General features: G+C 33.7%; 1 protein-coding gene across 5 annotated transcripts in view; it reads left to right on the top strand.

Annotated features, from left to right (window-relative positions):
• BARD1 (BRCA1 associated RING domain 1) overlaps positions 1–18,638 on the top strand; it is an 84,428-nt gene extending 65,790 nt beyond the window's left edge. For all 5 annotated transcript variants that reach the window (XM_003907914.5, XM_017946902.2, XM_009182998.4 and 2 more), the window contains 3 exons: positions 343–435; positions 14,764–14,861; positions 16,254–18,638. In XM_003907914.5, coding sequence (XP_003907963.4) covers positions 343–435; positions 14,764–14,861; positions 16,254–16,586 — 524 coding nt within the window. In that variant the 3' untranslated portion in view covers positions 16,587–18,638. The remainder of the gene's footprint in view (positions 1–342; positions 436–14,763; positions 14,862–16,253) is intronic.
• Positions 18,639–19,559: the final 921 nt, after the last annotated feature.

Here is a 19,559-nt window from a genome sequence, read left to right as displayed (position 1 = left end):
AGACAGTATTTCAGAAGAGCAAATTTGTGACTTTGCTAATGACAAATAAATTGTACTGCAGTGTAATTCCTAATCCCTTAGGTGTAATTTGAAAATAAAATAAAAATTTGTGTTTGCCAATGTGACTTTAAGATACATGGTTTATGATCTGATTTTTCATATTGATGGCCAGGTTAGAGAATGAGGTACTAAATAGAAGTAGTCTTACACTTAAGTATAAAAATTGTTGCCTTTGAAGATTCAGATACAAGTTTATAAAATATAGATTAGTTATACAAAGCAGGCCAAAGAAATACTTTGGCTTATATCTTTCTTTCTCTTACTACCTTTTTTGTGTTTTAGTAACTCATGTTGTTGTTCCTGGTGATGCAGTTCAAAGTACTTTGAAGTGTATGCTTGGGATTCTCAATGGATGCTGGATTCTAAAATTTGAATGTAAGTGTTGGATTTGAGAGAATTAAGAAATGAATTAGACTAGTTTCATTTTTCATGGTTATTAATGCCCGTGATTAAGGAACTTGATGTTAATGTTCTTACCTCTGGTTAGTCACTGCATTTTGTAAAAGCTTCTCATATTTATGGTGTCATTTAGATGTCCTTAGTAAATGTATACACATATGTTCTGGTTTTAAAGTCTTTTTTTCCTTCAATACCAACTATTTCAATGAAAAGTAAATGGAGTACATAGTGCACTTTTAAGCCTAAGCAATTCATGTTACTGTTAAATGATATATTGAATTTATTAATACATGTTTTAAATATATGGCATGACATGTCTGTGAAATGAAAGCAGTTTATTGCTTTTCCTTTATGATTACCTGCATAACACCCTTTTGGTCTTAGTTAATTTAATCCAGTATTTTTAGGAAGCTGTTGGGAAATGACTGCCTTGTACTACTTTAGTTGGAGTCACTACACGAGCTTTCTCGACCTCCACTGAAAATGTGTTCCTGTTCCCCTCTTCTTGCTGATAGTCAACCCACCACCACCTTCAGAGCTGCCTCTCACCTTCCCCACTGTCACTCGCTTACATTTCTACTCGGATTCCCTTGGGACTTGAAAAGAAAGCTCATATACAATTATTTTCTACTCCTTAATAGTCAACACATCTCCTTTTGATACTATGGCTAACATAGAACAGTGGATTCACTTTTTTCTGTTTATTAATTGTTTACAAAAGATTAGTGGTTACAAAGGGGGAACATGGGGAACAATACAGTTGAGTATTTTGATGTTAGTGGTGGTCATGTAACACAAGACTACCTGAGATAAAATTAAATGAGTGCATTTATAGCTAGTGAAATCAGGCTGGGCACGGTAGCTCATGCCTGTAATCCTATCACTTTGAGAGGCCAAGACAGGCAGATCACCTGAGATCAGGAGTTTGAGACCAGCCAGGCCAACATGGTGAACCCCCTTCTCTACTAAAAATAGAAAAATCAGCCGGGCATGGTGGCACATACCTGTAATTCCAGCCACTCAGGAGGCTGAGGCAGGAGAATTGCTTGAACCTGGGAGGTAGAGGTGAGCTGAGATGGTGCCACTGCACTGCAGCCTGGGCAATAGAATGAAACTCCATCTCAAAAAAATAAATGACTATTGAAATCTGAGTAAGCTCTATGGATCGTATTGAAGTCAATTAGTTAGTATTATGTTATAGCGGTGTGAGATGTTAACACTGGACACTGAAGGAAAGGTACGTGGGACGTCTGTACATTCCTTTGAAACTTCCTGTAACTATAATTATTTTTAAATAAGATGTTAAAAAAGAACAGTGGGTATATTTAATGAAACCCTTTATGAAACAACTGATGGATTAAAATTAGTTTATAAAAATCGTTATGGCTTTGTGCTTTGAAGGTTTTATGGTAGAATGCTTGATTTATCAAGATCTTAATTATATTATTAATTTAATCAGTAGTTTGAAGTTGATTTGGTTTGTAAAACAGTTTCCTTTCATTAATTAGTATTCATGTCATTTTCAAATACAGCTACCGCTTCTTTCCTTGTGATGCTTGTCTCAACCGATGCAGTCTCATCCAGCTAAGAGGCTGTGACTAGCAATGCCACTCCATCTGTTCTCATCAATCCCTATTAATTAGTCCCTCCTAGTTATGACAAGTTTGAGAAGTATAAGTAATTGGACTAATGTGTCTCACTTATTTTTGAACTTTCTTTTTCCTTTTAAATCTGTGAAAGTCTTATTGAGCCTCAGTGTTTTAAAAATTCATTTAAAATGGTTTCATGATCAGGGATGCTTTTGTATCAAACCTGTGCCAGAGACCTTTCCAGTGACTATAGGAAGAAATAGATTTTCTTCATAATAAGGTTGCAGTAATAAAGAAGCCATATGTAATTTTGAATGTTAAGACATTTACCACTTAACTTTTGAGTCCAGTTCTTATGAATATGCTGAACTGGCATTTGGTTACATATACAGGCTACATGATTCATTTCCATAAAATCTGCGTTTTTTGGGAAATGTAGGTTTTGTCACTTTAATATCTTGGCCGTGTCATTTTTATAGAATCACTGATGGACTCAGACTGACTTAATAGTGTGCTATTTGGTGATTCTCACAGTAGTGAATAACATCCTCTAATATCAGTGGTTCTTTTAGGATAAAGGATGGATGGAATCCCTTATTGAAGTTCATATCCTCATATTTTCTAATATAGAGTCCAAAGAGAGACAAGTTCAAAGTTTGAGACAATTCCTTTAAATAGTCACTGGGTTTACAAAAAGAAGGCAAGAACCTTCAAATACTTCTTTCCTAATATATATTTCTCATGGTTTCTATACCGTGTTTCTATACATAGTTTCTATACTATAAAGTTTCTATACTTTCTATTTCTATCAAGCATCTCAGTTTGATTCTTTGTTTTTTAAGAGACGAGGTGTCACTCAAGCAATCCTCCAGCTTCAGCCTTCTGAGTAGCTGGTACTACGGATGCACATCACTGCACCTGGCTCAGTTTGATTTTTTTTAAATGTTTCAGAGCTATTTAAAACTATTTGAAAACCATTCTTATTAAAAGATAATAGGTGGACCAAAGCTTTCAAAATTAATTTTAAAGATTTATGACTTTTTAAAACTAGGTCTCATGTTTGAGTCTGTCCATTAACTTGCTGGTAGATAAAACTTCAGGATTAACTATTAAGAAACTTTCATATTAACTTTTCATGGGATTTTTCATAAACCAAATAGATTCAAGAGGAATTTTATTTGTAATTTTTTCTGTAGATAATCGACTCATTTTACAAACTAAACAATTTAACAAAAAGAATTATACAAAAGATTTGGATCCATTGGGTCCAAATTTAACTATGAGAAGTTTTCTGTTGAAGTATTCTGTCTTAATTGGTTAATATCTTATTTTCCTACATTGTTTATGCAGAATATCTTACAGTGCCACAATTAATGAACTTAGCATGAAGATTCTGAGACTAAGCCATAATTTTACAGACCATCCAGTCTATCTTATATTTCTTTTACAGATATTTTACAGAATGATGTTTATTTTATATTTTACAGAAATAGGAGCTATAGATAAGAAAAGTCCCTTCTTCAACATCAAATTGGTGAGGGAGACTCTACTTTAGTCCTCGTTTGGGTGCTAATTTCTCACAGGCCATTAGTAACCACCCTTATACAAGGGTGATTTTCGTATTAAAGAGGTGATAAGAATAAAAGAATGTAAGGTATATAAATAAATCATCTTACTAATCTCATAGAGTATGAATAAGATGAAACTGTATCCTAAAGATGCAAACTAGGCCAAGATAAAATGTTTTCTACTGACCTGTTCTTTTGGTACACTGCTTTCAAATTTTTTTTGTCTTAGCCTTTTTTCTAAAAGAAATTGAATTCTGCATCTTCTTTTCTTATCTCATTTTGAAGGGGAGAACAGATTGCTGTCATCTTTTCTTTAATAATCTTTCTCTCTTCTCCACTCTCATCTAAGTTTAAATAAAATTGCAGCTATAGAAGTTGTAAAATTCCCCAGTACCTAAGGGAATTACTGAAGGAATGTGCCAGACATTTTACGCTGGATTTATGTCTGTGAGATGGCAAAGGGCTAAATTGAGTGTTTTTTCATTTTTGTTTTAGCTGAGGAGAGATGGACCCTAGAAGACAATCATTACATCATCATTTAAGTAATAACCTCATAATCAGGCTAACACATTAATTCTTTTCAAACAAATTCTAACAAGTTTTCTTCTTTAAATGGATACCAAGAGTACTATGGAATTTTAAAATTAAATACAATTTTTATTCTATACAAACTTCGCTAATTATAAAAAAAAGTACCAAAACATTCCTATAAATTACGATTGATTAGGCAACTTTATGCTGACAGAAGGCCTCCACCACCAAAGATTGTCTAAGAATAAAAAAAAATTAACATCCTTTGATCTAATAGTCCCAGTTCTGAGAATTTACCCTATGCAAGAAATACAGAAGAAAGAAAGAGTATTTGCAGTGTTACTTCTAATAGCAAGAAGTAGGCAATATAACCTACATATGAAAGATTAGGAAAATTCTGAAATGCTTGAAGATATTCTCTGGAAAAAAATTCATATTTTATATGATAAATATTAAGACTAAAATATTATGAAAAATGGAATTGTTTAGATTTTAAACACATCAAATAATTATATCTTCACTTTCAACAATATATAAATGTGTGCATGCATGTGGGTAAAAAAAAAATCAAAGAGAAACAACAGTAAATTGGTGGGTTACTGAAGAGGAGTATTTGTTTATAACAGTTTTAAAAATAATGTGTGCCTGTTAGATTAAATTTAAGGTCTCTAGGAATAAATTAATGCATTCAAATTTTCAAGTTGTAATAATTGGAAGTATTTTCACTTTTCTAAAGATTAATTGAATAGGGAAGAGCTTTGGTCTTAATTAGGGAAATTCAAACCTACATGTGTTTATTCCTCCTGTCTGATACACCAGGTCTTATACCTGTTTAATGCATACCCAGCAAATACATTTGAATATGGTGATTGCCCTAATCAGAACAGACATCTTTATATAAAAATTTGAACTTTTAATGTATGACTTCAAAAGAACACTGAGCATGAGTTTACTAATAGGACAATTTTGGGACATTAGACGGGTTTTTAACCATACCTATATAGAGACAGATAATTTTGATATTATTCATCCTAAAAGAGGCAGACTATTTTGGTATTTTGATATTATTCATAATATAAGGTCTTAGAATTGATACCAAGTTTTGCCTAAGAAAAATTTATGAAATAATAATACATTTTTGCAATAGAATTTGACCTGCTTCTCAATGCATTAAGTAAAATAGCAAATTACACATATTGTCATGTGCAGAAATATATTTCTACATATAAATATGCTGATAGCTAGAATTTTTACTAAAATGTCAAAAAATAAATAATTGCTAAATGATATTTATATGGAGCCAGGATTTAATGACCCACAACAGTATTTAATGAGATATCTCAAATCTTAAATGGGAACATTTAGCTTTTATTTTATATTTTCAGCCTTTATTTCATTGTCCTTTCACTTTTGGCCATGGAAGTTTCAAATTTCAAACTCGCTTTTGGCCATGGAAGTTTCAAATTTCAAACTCATTTCTCTGTTCTTAAGTTTTTCAGAAATTGCAGTAATAGTATGCTACTGTTTTTTCATTTCTGTCATTGTTGTAGGCTGCCTATTGTGATTTCCCTTTTTACTAAAGTTTAGTGCTGTTATAGTCTGCTTGACTAAAAAGTCTAAAATAGAGTCATTTGCAAAACAGTTGTTTTGCTTCTACAGTCTGGGTGTCGATTTTTAATAGAATCAGAAGGAAATTCTGTAATGTTTATTTTACTTATATACTATTATCTTGAGTGAAACACATCCCTAGTTTAAACATCCCTAGTTTAGATCTAATGACACTATTTTATTAGAACATTTGTTTTCATATGGAGTAGTGATGTTTGATTCTGTATTTTAATTTTTTTTTTAGGATATTTTGTATTGACTAAGAGTGGTTAATTCTGATTCCCATAGCTATTTCAGTTACAAATAGCCATTAATTCCAGAAGAATAACAATCGTGTAACTCTGTCACACAGGCTGGAGTACAGTGGTGCAGTCGTAGCTCTCTGCAGCCATGAACTCCTGGGTTCAAGTGATCCTCCTGCTTCAGCCCCCTGAGTAGCTGAAACTACAGGCACTCACCACCATACCTGGCTAATTTTTTTTTTTCTTTTTAGTTGAGGCAGAGATCTCACTTTCTTGCCCAGGCTGTTCTTGAACTCCTGGTTTCAAACAATCTTCCTGCCTTGCCCTCCTAAAGTGCTAGGATTACAAGTGCGAGCCACCAGGTCTGGCCTAAAAATTCTTTAAAATGTAGATCTGTTTACTACTCTGGGATTTGAAGAATGAGAAAATTCTACGTAGGGCTTTCCATGCATAGTTAATAATCGTCTCCTCCTTTGGGCATTTAACAGATCTCCATTTTGAAGTTTTCTTCCACCTTCATTATATTCTCTCATCATTTTTGTTTAACTGTGGATTCAGGAACACCCCTCCTTTTTTAAATTTCCTTTTATTTGTATTATCTTTTCTTATTATAGGAAAAGTAAGCTTAATATAAATCCATGACCATCATCAGTGGTCCATGCAGCTAAAATAGAAACATACATCTACTGATGTATATGCTTTTATGAGGTAGGAGGAGAGAGTGGTTATTAGCAATTTAGAATAAAAGAATACCTTCTGTACAGTAGAATTTTCTTTATAGAAAAGTGTTATAGCCCTGGAATTCATAAGCTTCATTATTATGCAAAAATTCCAGGCTTTGCTAAGGTAGACAGAGCTACCTTAATGACTCTGAGTTAATTACTTTGGGTTAATCAGTTCTTTAGGAATGGGGCTGCTTACCTCTGTTAAAAAAGTATTAAGATTTCAGGGAAAAGGAAAGCTTACATGAAATGGAGAACATGATCAGGAATACATCTGGGCTAAAAGGATCTCTTAGTTTTAATAGAAAAGTAGCTCATCCTTTGTTTCTGCAAAGTGATAGCTTCAGTCCAAACCTTCAACTATAAAGGAACATATGAAAAGTAACAAAGATGAAATAAAGCATACATTTTATAAGGATAGTGGCTTGACACATTTTCAAGTATGTATCATTCTGGCCTATGCAAAAGTTATGTTTACATAAATAACAACTGATCCATGCAAGGTAATTTTAGTAAGGAAATTATTAGCCAAGAAAACTAACTAAAATGTGGTCTTGTATTTGTATTTTTTGCTTTTTTTTTTTCTTCAAAAGGAAGTATAAGAGTTTACTTTCTACTAAACTGATGGAATAATTATGGACTTTATTAACTTTATTACAAATATAAAATAGTTTAAATCTTAAGATGTAAGTGTGTTTTAAATGGAAAATAGGTTAAAAATTCTTGCTGCAGATTGCTTAACTTTTATTCTATAAATAAAATCTTAAAATGTTAGTCATTATTTAGGCTTGGGTTAATTAAGTAATGTTTGGCTGGTAGATTCTTCCATTGCATTGATAATGTATCACCATTTGAATTGCTGAAAGTTTATTTTAAAGCATTTCATTCTTATTTTACTTTTTAGTAAATCAACTCAATTGATTTGTCTTAAAAAAGGTTCAGTAGGAAGTTGATATGAACTTGTAACTATGGTAATGTCTATGGAGTATGTCATCATTCTGAAACTCACAAGGTACAAGTTAGAGAGTAGCAACCTTAGCATGTCAGATTGAGTAAACACATTGATCCAACTAAGAATAAAGATTAACGAAAAAAACTTGATCTGTGACATGTAGGATATTTCAGTTCTCATCTCAGTTATGTCACTGAGAAAGCCACTTAAATCTCTTGGGACTTAAGTTTCCTTATCTATAAAAGAGGTTGATTAGACAAAGCATCAGAAGTTTCAAATCGGTAGACTGAGGACTCTGAGGGCTGAAGGAAATACAATGTCTGTGGTTTTTTCTAACATAATTAAATTTTATATATTTAGGTATGATGTTTGTTATAGTCTCCATAGCTTCCTACCACTTCACACCAGGTTCTTCACACATTTATGTAATCTACTTGGCTTTTGTAGGCACTTGAGTCATAATCCTTGGAGTAGATGTCACTCCCAGCTTTGAAAAAATTCTTGAGATTTTCTATGCTATGACAGCAACTCTAACAAAGCACTTTGCCACCATTCAAATGTAGTTATAGACCTGGAAACTTCCTTTGTTTTCAGGAAAAGAAAAAGAGCTACTTTCATTCTTCCTTAGTTAGTCTTAGATGACATAAGAATTTTGCAAACTGTTGCTTGGAGTAAAAGCATATTAGAGGAGTGTATTTGTTTAACTCAATCATTATAATTAGAGCATTGGATTTGCCTTACTTGACAGAAACTTACTACACAACTCTCATGATACTGAATACTTAATGAATTAAGACTTACACTGGCTCCTTCCCATTGAAGTACCATGCTGCCCTGTTGGTATCTGCCATCTCATTTTTCTTGATGGCATGCTTATTGGATTCTAGTATCTATTAAGGTTAAATTCTGTTGATTGACTAATGCCAGCACGTTGTCAGGAGCAATAGATGTCATTTTAATGTATTTTTTGTAAATAGTCAAATAAACCCATAAAATGGAGAAGCAGCTGGCGTAAGCACAGCCTACTTAATTCTGCAATTAGACATTAGCCATTCATTTGATACAGGAGATATCATAGAAGTGTTCAGTCCTTGGCTTTCTGTGCCACCATATTCAGTTAAAGATACAGTTATGAACGCTCTGCAGGTATCATTGGGAAGGAGATTTGGGAAGGGGAATAGATTTGGGAAGCGGAATTCCTGCTTATGTAATGAGGAAAATTAAAAAATTTACATATAGTGAATTTGAGTTAACCATTTCACTGGATTCCTGATGGTTTTTGGTTTGATCTTTAATATAGAAACAATATATGACATAATTCCAGCACACTGGCAGGGCTTCTAGTATGGTATTTTTGACCCAGTCAAGAATTTTGAGTCTCATTTTCAATGTATAATAAAGTTAATATTTTATATTAGCTTTATTAGAAAGGTAGTTTTTAATTCAGTGAGTGCTTATTAAAATTTATGCCCTTTTTAGAGTATAATTTTTATTATATGTAAAAAACAATTTTCAAAGCACATTTATGATAATTTAAAATTAAAAGATTCAGAAACTCAGCTGAGCAAACTTGGGTGAATATGATTTTTATATTAAAAACAATGGGGGAGAGAGAGATGAGTGCCAAATAAAGCACAGATAAAACTAACAAATTAAGATTGACATGATGGGTAATTATAGATGTCCTGAGTGTGAAGGTTGAATTTGAATATGCATTAACGACCCAATTCACGAAAGACTCGGTCTCTTGACAAACCTCTGCTTTTGGAGAGATGGAGTACTCAGTTGTTAGTCTTCTGCTTCTGACCTTTTTTATAATAAACAACACCTTGGAACACTCAATTCAAGCAGCTTTTAAGCGTTTGACATATTCACATCAAGCTAAGATAATACCCAAGGTTTATCTTGTGTACCACCAGTTATATTCCAGTGTGAAATACACAGCCTTTAGAAAACTAAGCAGATTTAGGTTCAGATTCACATTCTGCTACTTAATGGCTGAATGGCTTTAAGCAAGTTAACTTCTTAGCGTTTCAGTTCCCTCCCCTGAATTGGAAGTAATATACAGTAAATCCTCATTGTTCGTGGATTCTGTGTTTGTGAGTTTTCTTACTTGCTAAAATTTTTCTTGTAATCCCCAAATCAATACTCACAGTGCTTTTGTAGACATGTACAGAGTAGTGAAGAATTTTAGTTGCCAAACAAGTGTGTCCCCAGCTGAGGTCAAACGAGGTGATACTTGCCTCCTTTTTCCAGCTCTCACACTGTAAACAAGTGGCCCTTTCACAGTCTATTGATGCCATGTTTTTTGCATTTTTGTATTTTTGTTGATGATTTTATTATTTAAAATGGCCTCATAATGTAGTGCTGAAGTGCTGTTTTATGTGTCTAAGCTCAAGAAGATTGTGATGTGCCTTTCAGGGAAAATATTAAATACTGTGTTAGATAAGCTTTGTTAAGGTGTTAATTGTAGTACTGCTGGTGCTAAGTTTAATGTTAATGAGTCAACAGTATACAATAAATAATGTGTATAAACAGAAACATACATAAAACAAAGTATTGATCAGTTGATGAAAATGCTGGAACCACAGGCTCACAGAAACATAAACCTGTATTTCCTTTAACAGCAGTGGTTCATTATTCACTAATTCGGTGTTCATAGCGTCTTTATAGAACATAACTACTGCAGATAATGAGCATTGGCTACACTACTCTTGCTGTATTTGGGGAAGGGTACAAGTACTTTTAGTAGCTGTTACCATCACAGTAATTTTGATCAGGATCTTTTCTTAGAACAAACAGTTGTGTCCTTGGTCATTTAAAGTTAGAAAAGTAAAAAGCAAACAGAATAGAATAAATTGGTATTTTAAGAATTTTTTTTTTCTCCTTTGACCAGAAAATATTGGTGTGTGATTTTTAGCATTGGATTGGTTAGGCCTTATGATTTATGAGTGTTTTATTCTACATTATGGAAAAATTAAAGTTTTCAGAGCACTGCACAATGTACACATTCAATTATAGTAAAGTATTTTACTCATTGGATGAACATTAGGTAACATAGCATTCATAGTTTTTATAAAATGATGCTGCTCTCATGCTTCTCTATTAATAACAATTTATAAGAAGAGAGTTCTGTCTGTTAGTATCTACAGGTGTAAAATAAACTTATATACAATCAAATAAATTCTCAGGTTCTACTCAGTTTAAACCCAGGGAAGTAACAATGGAACAACTTATTCCATATTTTATTAATGATATTCTACTTTTTCTTTTCATATTTAATATTGCCATTTCATTTTTGTTTAACAAGAGCTATAAATGACTAAAACTCTGGCTGTGTATTATTTCCTGCTTTATTAGTATTTTTGAATACCACTTCACTAATACATGTAAATCATTAATACTTCCAGAATATTTTATTTTTTTAATATTTAAGATATATTGGTCCTCCATTATTTTCAGAAACAACTGTGCATTCAAACATTTTTTTCAAAAAGCCTATTATCTTTGCTTTTAACATTTGAAATAAATGCAAAATATAAAAGAATATTTTATTATTTTTCTGACAATCAAATCTGCTCCCAAATTTGTTATTCTTTGAAAGGTAAGCCATTTTAAATAGAAAAAGAGGGAAAAGCTGAATCTGAAAAATGAATCTTCTCATGTTTGTCTATGTATAAACTATTAACCTTTGTTCTTTAATTAACTTTGTAACAGAAATTTACATAATATGAAGTTCTTAGAATTTCTGGACAAGAGTAGGGAGTGTTCTTTGTTATTATATATACCATGACTTGAGATTATCTCAGTGGCATCCTTAATATCTTTAAAACATGGACGTAATTTTAAATGTGCTTGAAAAATTAAATTTGGTAATGGATTGCTTGTTGATAGAGGAAAATAAAGCAATAAAATTTCATTTAAAATTAGGCAGTCTGAGATAGAGCATTCTAATATTAATGAAAGTTCAGGATTAGATTATTGAAATAAAGTGACACGAAACAGCAGGATTTTCTTCTTACGGAAGAGATTATGACTTCTCTTGTACATAATAGGTGTTTAACACAGTTTGAGCATTCCTAATCTGAAAATCCAAAATGCTGTAAAATACTAAACTATTTGAGTGCCAGCATGACACACTTGACCTCACATGATGGCTCACAGTCTAAACGCAGACACAACTTTGTTTTATGCACAAAACTATTGAAGATAGTATATAAAATTATCTTCATACATGTTTTATCTGTATAAAGTGTATATGAAACATAGATGAATTTCTTTTTTAGACGTGGGTCTTGTTGCCAAGATATACCTAATTATGTATGTGCAAATATTCCAATATCCAAAACAAAACTGAATTTTAAAACACTTCTGGTTTCAAGCATTTCAGATAAGGGATACTTGGCCTGTAAATGTGATATAGGAAGAGCACCGATGTGGAAGTCTGTTGCTTTAGGAAGTGGTTCACTTTATCTTTGCTATTAGTGATCTTAGCAAGTCACTCTGTTTCTGCACTTGACTGTGCGAATCTATAAAACAACAAAGTAGGACTAGCTCTTCAGGGTCTTTTCTACCTCGTAAGTAATTTGATTCTGGGTATTTTCAAAATTCAAGTTACAAGATTAGAATAAATAAAACATTTATAAACAGGACTCAAACACATTTTTTTCCCCAGAAAGTACCAGTTTTTTCAGTTCTGTCGCGTACTCCAAATTCTGCTGATTGACTCCTATAATCCGGTGAAGTTCTGTTATTGTGTCAGTGTGGGGTAATAAAGAAGAAAGTTTAAAACTGATTGTACCATCAAGTTTGAGTCAGTCTAAAGTGAACCATTACTTACTCTCGGAAAACACTGCGTTTCTTTATCTTCTCCAGTATAAGTTTTTGCTCTCAAGATAATCATTATAGGTGTGGTGGCTCATGCCTGTAATCCCAGCACTTTGGGAGGCCGAGGCGGGCGGATCACGAGGTCAGGAGATTGAGACCATCCTGGCTAACACGATGAAAGCCTGTCTCTACTAAAAGTACAAAAAATTAGCTGGGCATGGTGAGCGCCTGTAGTCCCAGCTACTCCCGAGGCTGAGGCAGGAGAATGGTGTGAACGCAGGAAGCGGAGCTTGCGGTGAGCCGAGATGATGCCACTGCACTCCAGCCTGGGTGACAGTACAAGACTCTGTCTCAAAAAAAAAAAAAAAAAAAAATCATTGTAGGTCAAGAGACATTTCACTCATACACAAGTGAATCTAAATTTATAGTAGATGCAATCCCAGGACAGTTCTGGGTAGCAGATTAACTGTTGGTTCTTGGCCACCCTTCAGTCAAGAAAGGAGCCCTTTTACAGGCAAATGCAGAGTTTACATGCCGAGTAGTGGTTCAGCTCCTGTGTTGGAATCAATTTACTGTTGAAGTAAGTAGGGATCAGCTGGACAGAACTTTATCACTAGCATTTTTCAAGAGGTTTCCAAAACACTGTAGTATATCCAACATACATGTCTAATCCTCGATCTAAAGTATATGTTTATGCAGCCATAGATTTTTTTCTGGTCGTTTTAAGCCATTAGATATCAAGTGATAACAGGATATAATAGTTTGATATTCAAAACTATGTGTAACTCTGAACTCTTACAGGTGCTATACAATTACTTATTTTTATTGGTGTGGATACAATCTTATCAATGCTGTGTCCATAGTGAATTTTAAAAAACTTTTGTTCCTTTGTGTTAACAACACTAGACAGTGAACGGGATACCTGAGTTATTGTTTCAACTTTCCCGATACCCTCTGCTGTTAAACTCCTGTTCTATGGGAGAGTGTATGAAATTCTGAAGAATGCATAAATGAATAATACATGGTTTCTACCCTCAGTGATAAAATGAGATACTGAGCAAAACAACCTCAAAGACAAATAGGAAATTGTATGGAGGGTTTGTTTTTATAATGAAGATAATTCATTATAGTATCTAGTTTATAGAATGCTTCTTGCATTTTATCCACAGAAGCCCGGTGAAAAACACTGTTTTCATTTTTTATTTCCGTAGGCAAGGAAACTTCCAGAACAAGTAATTGGGATAGCCAAGTCCTTCAACTCCAAATCTCAAATTTAGTAGTTATATGCTATCAGAACAGAAGCATAATAAATATATATATACATGCCATCAGTTCCCTTGCCTGTTGGTGAACAGGCATTATCCAAGACGTTGTCTCTAGCTGAAGCTGACCATGTCCTTCATGATTGGTCCTGGGCATCCTAAGGGTTCCTTTCATTTCTAGAGCCTAGCGAGACAATTGGTACTGGCTGTCAGCCAGTGGCCCTACTTAGGGTTTCCCCACCCAGGTGCCAGGCAGTGGAATGACTCTAAACAGTGCCAGGCTGAGCTGTCTCTATTGCATCTTGCTTTTTAACCTGAAGCTGTGAACAGACTTACTCAAGCCATCAAAAGAATGCTTTTTTTTCCTGCAAAGCCCAACCAAATCATCTCTACACTGGTGACCTCAGTTGTGTTCCTGTCACGTTCCAAACCTATCCCAAGCTCTGCCTGTTTATTTTAGCAAGCACTGTTGAGCCCCTGTTGTGTGGCTAGCTGAGCTAGGTGCTGTAGACTAAAGCTCATTCCGTCATGTCAGATCACTTACAGTTTAACAGACGATTAGACATATAGCTGCCAAAATGAGCAGTGTAGATGGTAAGTGCTCAGTTTAGGTTATTGTGGGCAGGACTGCATCATGGACTTTTTATTCACCTTAAATTTGGGTAATTGCTATGAGTGAAAATGTAGACTTTTGTGTGTGTGTTTGAAATAGTATCCTGGCTTAGGTTTTTCAGAAAGGAGATTAAAATTACAGTTAGTGTTCAGTACTAACTTATGGCTTAATCCTCCAAAGAAAGAATATTTTAAATCTTTTCTTTATATGGAAAACCAATTGTGTTATGTTTTGTTTTGGCATAAGTAAGATTTCTGTTTGCATTTTAGAATAATACTTAAAAACTGCCATGAAGAAGAAAAACCACTTAGGTAAATTGCTTAATTTTAATGAAAGAGAAGTAATGCTCACTTGATATTTATTTTGCTTTAATTTTTGTGTTTTTGTCAGGGGTAAAAGCATGTCTACGAAGAAAAGTATGTGAACAGGAAGAAAAGTATGAAATTCCTGAAGGTCCACACAGAAGCAGGCTCAACAGAGAACAGCTGGTATTTTTCTTTTACTACAACTTTCATTGTTCTTATTATGACATACTATTATTATCACCATCAGGGAAAACTTCTGCCCTTTCAACAACTACAGGTGACTGATTAAAATTTTAATTGTGCTTATTTCAAGCACTTGATTCTGAAAGATGATCACGATGAGCAGTAAAATCCAGAAGGTAATAATTTCATACTGTTAATGGATTTTTGGCATCTTGAACATTCCCATAAACCTTTCAGAATCGGAGGTAAATCTCAGATACAGGAAGTAGCTTGGAAAAAGACTTACAGCTGCTGCTCGGATTTAGTTACCATATGTCTTTATGGCCACATATTGTAGTTTTAATGGATAATATTGCATTATCCTGTTGATATATATATGTATATTAGAGGTGACAAAGAAAATTTCCGTAGAAGGGAATTATGAAACTTTTTAAAATTTCCAACGAGCATACAGAAGTGTGTTTCATAGCTAATTGGATCCCTAGCCTCAGCACAATAATCTGTTGTGCCCGTGAATACATTTCTGGAACCGTGGAGGGCACACCCCCCACGGTGGCTGCCCTGGAGACCTTAGGTTGGTAATGTGTAGGGACCTGAATGTGGATGGGCAGAACTGGATAAAAGTCCATGGAAAAGATGTTACTCTTGTAATTACATTTGCCTTGTGTCTCTGAAGCCTATTTTATAAAAGCTAGGAATTGTGGGGTTTTTAAGTCCCACCACATAAGCATAAACATCCTGATTAAAAAAGTTTGATGAACATTTTTTTGTTTTCTTTATACCAAACACATCTAAAATTTTAGAAGAGTGAAAAGGAACCAAAATGGTGACTGAATCTTAGGGAAAAAATTGTAAATAGGAAGCCCCTATTTGCCTAAGTATTTTTCTTGATCCAATTAGTATGCTTGAAATTTAACTTGTCCCAGCACCTCATTAAGTAGCTTCTTAGCTGCTCATAATTATTACAGATTGAGCATCCCTAATCCAATATCCAAAATGCTCCAAAATCCAAAACTTTTTGAACTTTGACATGATGCCGCAAGTGGAAAATTCCACACCTGACCTCATGTGACAGGTCACAGAACATGGTCAAAATTTTGTTACATGCACAAAATTACTAAAAATATTGTGTAAAATTACCTCAGGCTGTGTGCATAAAGTGTACAAGAAACAAATGAATTTTGTGTTTAGGCTTGAGTCTCATCCTTAAGATATCTCATATATATGCAAATTTTCCAAAACCCAAAAAATTTCTGAATCTGAAATGCTTCTGGTCCAAATGTTTCAGGTAAGGGATACTCAACGTGTATTTTTATTTTCCTCATTCATATGCAGTGTTTTTGAATACAGTATTTTGATCTGCCTTTAACAAATGTTTTCTCATTATTTCAGTTGCCAAAGCTATTTGATGGATGCTACTTCTATTTGGGGGGATCTTTCAAACACCATCCAAAGGACAACCTTATTAAGCTCGTCACTGCAGGTGGGGGCCAGATCCTCAGTAGAAAGCCCAAGCCAGACAGTGACGTGACTCAGACCATCAATACAGTCGCATACCATGCAAGGCCCGATTCTGATCAGCGCTTCTGCACGCAGTATATCATCTATGAGGATTTGTCTAATTCTCACCCAGAGAGGGTTCGGCAGGGCAAAGTCTGGAAGGCTCCTTCAAGCTGGTTTATAGACTGTGTGATGTCCTTTGAGTTGCTTCCTCTTGACAGCTGAATATTGTACCAGATGAACATTTCAAATTGAACTTGCACGGTTTGTGAGAGCCCAGTCATTGTACTGTTTTTAATTTTTCACATTTTTACAAATAGGTAGAGTCATTCATATTTGTCTTTGAATCAAAAAAAAAAAAAAAAAAAGGTCTAATGCCAGATTAGGAATTCATGTTGTGTTTACCGTTTAGATGCTGGGATTGCTTTTAAAGGTTTTTCTTTTTAAAATTGGCATGTTTTTTGATTCATCATGTCTTTCTATTCAGATTATTGAGTATCAAAGATTAATGAGAGGACACCAGAATCCTGGTTAAATAGACAAGTGGTATCATTACTGTTTGAGTCTTTGAATATTCTTTAATAAAATCCATACCTGCCACCAGTGAAAAAACTTGCCATTTTTTTTTTTTAAGTAAACAGAGAATATTATCAAATATTTTGGCTTTATTGCAAAGAGAGTATTTGGTCTAAATATACCAACCACCTTAGGTGTTTAATTCTCCTATCTGCAATTGTCTTTATCCTATATTGTGTTTATTTCTTTTCTTGTAATTTACTTTGTTGTCTGTTTCTACACTTTTATCTCGGTTTTTTATGTTGTATATTCATCAGGAAATCGTGATTTAATCTTTAACATTTTTTTTTTGTGGTAAAAATCAACACTAGGCTCATAGTACATATTTGTATTCTGTACATTTGCTTATAACTATCAATATATAACTGTTTATCTACTACATATGTATATATACTTAGAACATTTTCTCTAACACATTTTAATATCAGGTTTTTTTTTAAGAAGTCTGACCAATCTAGCACATTATCAGTCCAACGTCATTACTTTAAATTAAAAAGCAGTCTTCTTCTGGTAAACCTTGTTGGTATTTGCAAAATAATTTTGAAGGTCTTAATTTCTTCCTTTGTAAAGTTTTTAAAAGTTTTTAGGTTGGCATGGAGGCAGAAGTTGGTGATTACTTGATTTACAACAGATTTTTTCCAGATCATACAAAAGGCCATACAGTAAGTGTAGAAGTAGGCATGGGGAGACCTTACTAGTATCAAACAGGCAAGGCCTCAGTGAGTGGGCGGGATACCACGTGAGAGTGGCCAGACCTGGGAGGTTACTCTGCTCTGTGTGCTCTCATTCCCGAATCGACAAGGATGCATTCGATTATTTTGAAACATTTTTTTAAGAAGCAGAATTCTTTAATAATTCCTTCCTAGACATTGAATATACTTATAAAATTAAAGACTTGGCGAAGGAGACACTGAGAGACCTGCCAGTTTGGTTCCTCATGAACAAAAGAGGACAGTTTGATAACAACTGGAATAGACTATCCCTAGTTTTAAAATACTGCGAATCTCTGAAGTTCATCAACATCTTAAGATGCACTTACTTGAAAGTTTGAGATTCTGTTTATCATTTGAAAATACATTTTGCTTTAATTCTTTCTTTGACGTGTTGTTTTTTTCGTATCAAGAAATATATTGTATGAACAACATAACCTTTTGACCCTGACCTTGCTGGGTGAATTAGCTCTGAAACACTCTCTGCAACCAGTAATGCATTTGTCCCACATTTCATTCTGATGGAAAATGACGAACACCATAGCACCAAACAAAAATCCGAGGGGTTAGATAATGTCTGGATTAAATAATTTAAGACTCTCTGGGATTTTGGGTGTCATTTTTTATTTATAACTGACTTCAGGTCACTTTGTATTGCCTCATAGGTCACATTTTAGACAGGTTTGTGTCTGTTCCTTGCATCTGAATTCCTGTTTGTAAAGATACCTTTGAGGGCTCTTGCTCAGTTTTTGTCATTCATTTTCTTGGTTTATCACCCCTCCCTTCTTTTTGTTGTTTTTCCCTGACTGTTAAGCAGTTTCATCTTTGTTTTGTTAAATACTTATTTTGACAGCAGTTAGTTTGTGTTAAGCTCTTGAAACTTGTGATTGTACACTCTGTATAGATATGTATGTAATTTTTATTTTTCAATCATAGATTCAAGCTTCCTTCTTATTTACCATAAATCATTAAAATTATTTGTGTTTCCATATATCTGTGTCTTGTATAAAATTGGCTTATTCTGTGTTGTTGAATGAGGCCCAACATGACTTGGTGAGGAAATCTATTAACTAACAAAATCTTACCATTTTGAACATAACACTTTTTAATTAATTTTGAATAAAAGTATTTCTAAAATGTACTAGATACTTTATTACCTTAGATTATTCCGAATATAGTATAACTTTGATAGTTCGGAATCGTCATTAAGAAACAATTACACACTGATTCCTTTGTGTCTCTATAAAAGTGAGAGGTTGGTAGCTTTTCCACATTCTCATGGCTGTTTTCTAGTTCTACTTGAATTTGTAACTGTTCTTCTTTTTCCTTGACAGCTGCCACTTTGTAGCTATTTTTCTGTCTCTGCTAATACTTCACCATATCTAACTTAATTTTTTTTTTCTTTTGACCTGCTGAAAAATAGAAACCAGATGGGAAGTATATTAGAATTATGATTGAAATAAGGGTAAATGAGCAATGTGTGAGGGTTTTCACTGACTTCACCTAAGAGGTAATTTAGCTACTTGAATTTCAGTAAATAGAATTTTTCCTTTATTTCATTGGTCCTTTTTTTCTTTTCTTTTCTTTTCTTTCTTTTTTTTTTTTTTTTTTTGCACCTGCTTTGTGAATTTAATAGTTAAGTGACCTCTGCCTAGAGGATGATATTTGGGGAGGTTTGATGTTTTCTGTGGGAATAAGATGATTCACGGGTGGGAATGGGGCTGCATTAGCTGTTATTGTTTCCATGAGTCAATGTGGAAAAAACATTAATTGTGTTCTAAACGTTCACGGACCTCATTGCAGTCACAATTGTCTATTCTGTTTCCTACTCTGAACACATTAAAATGGCAGGAACTAATGAATAGCTACTGAGAAGTTGTCTTCGGTTAAGAGCTGTAGTTTTTTTTTAGTC

Source organism: Papio anubis, chromosome 10 (assembly GCF_008728515.1).
Source record: "Papio anubis isolate 15944 chromosome 10, Panubis1.0, whole genome shotgun sequence".
NCBI classification, from domain to species: Eukaryota; Metazoa; Chordata; class Mammalia; order Primates; family Cercopithecidae; genus Papio; species Papio anubis.
The sequence above is the reverse complement of the archived record's forward strand: the minus strand, read 5'-3'. Positions and strand labels throughout refer to the sequence as shown.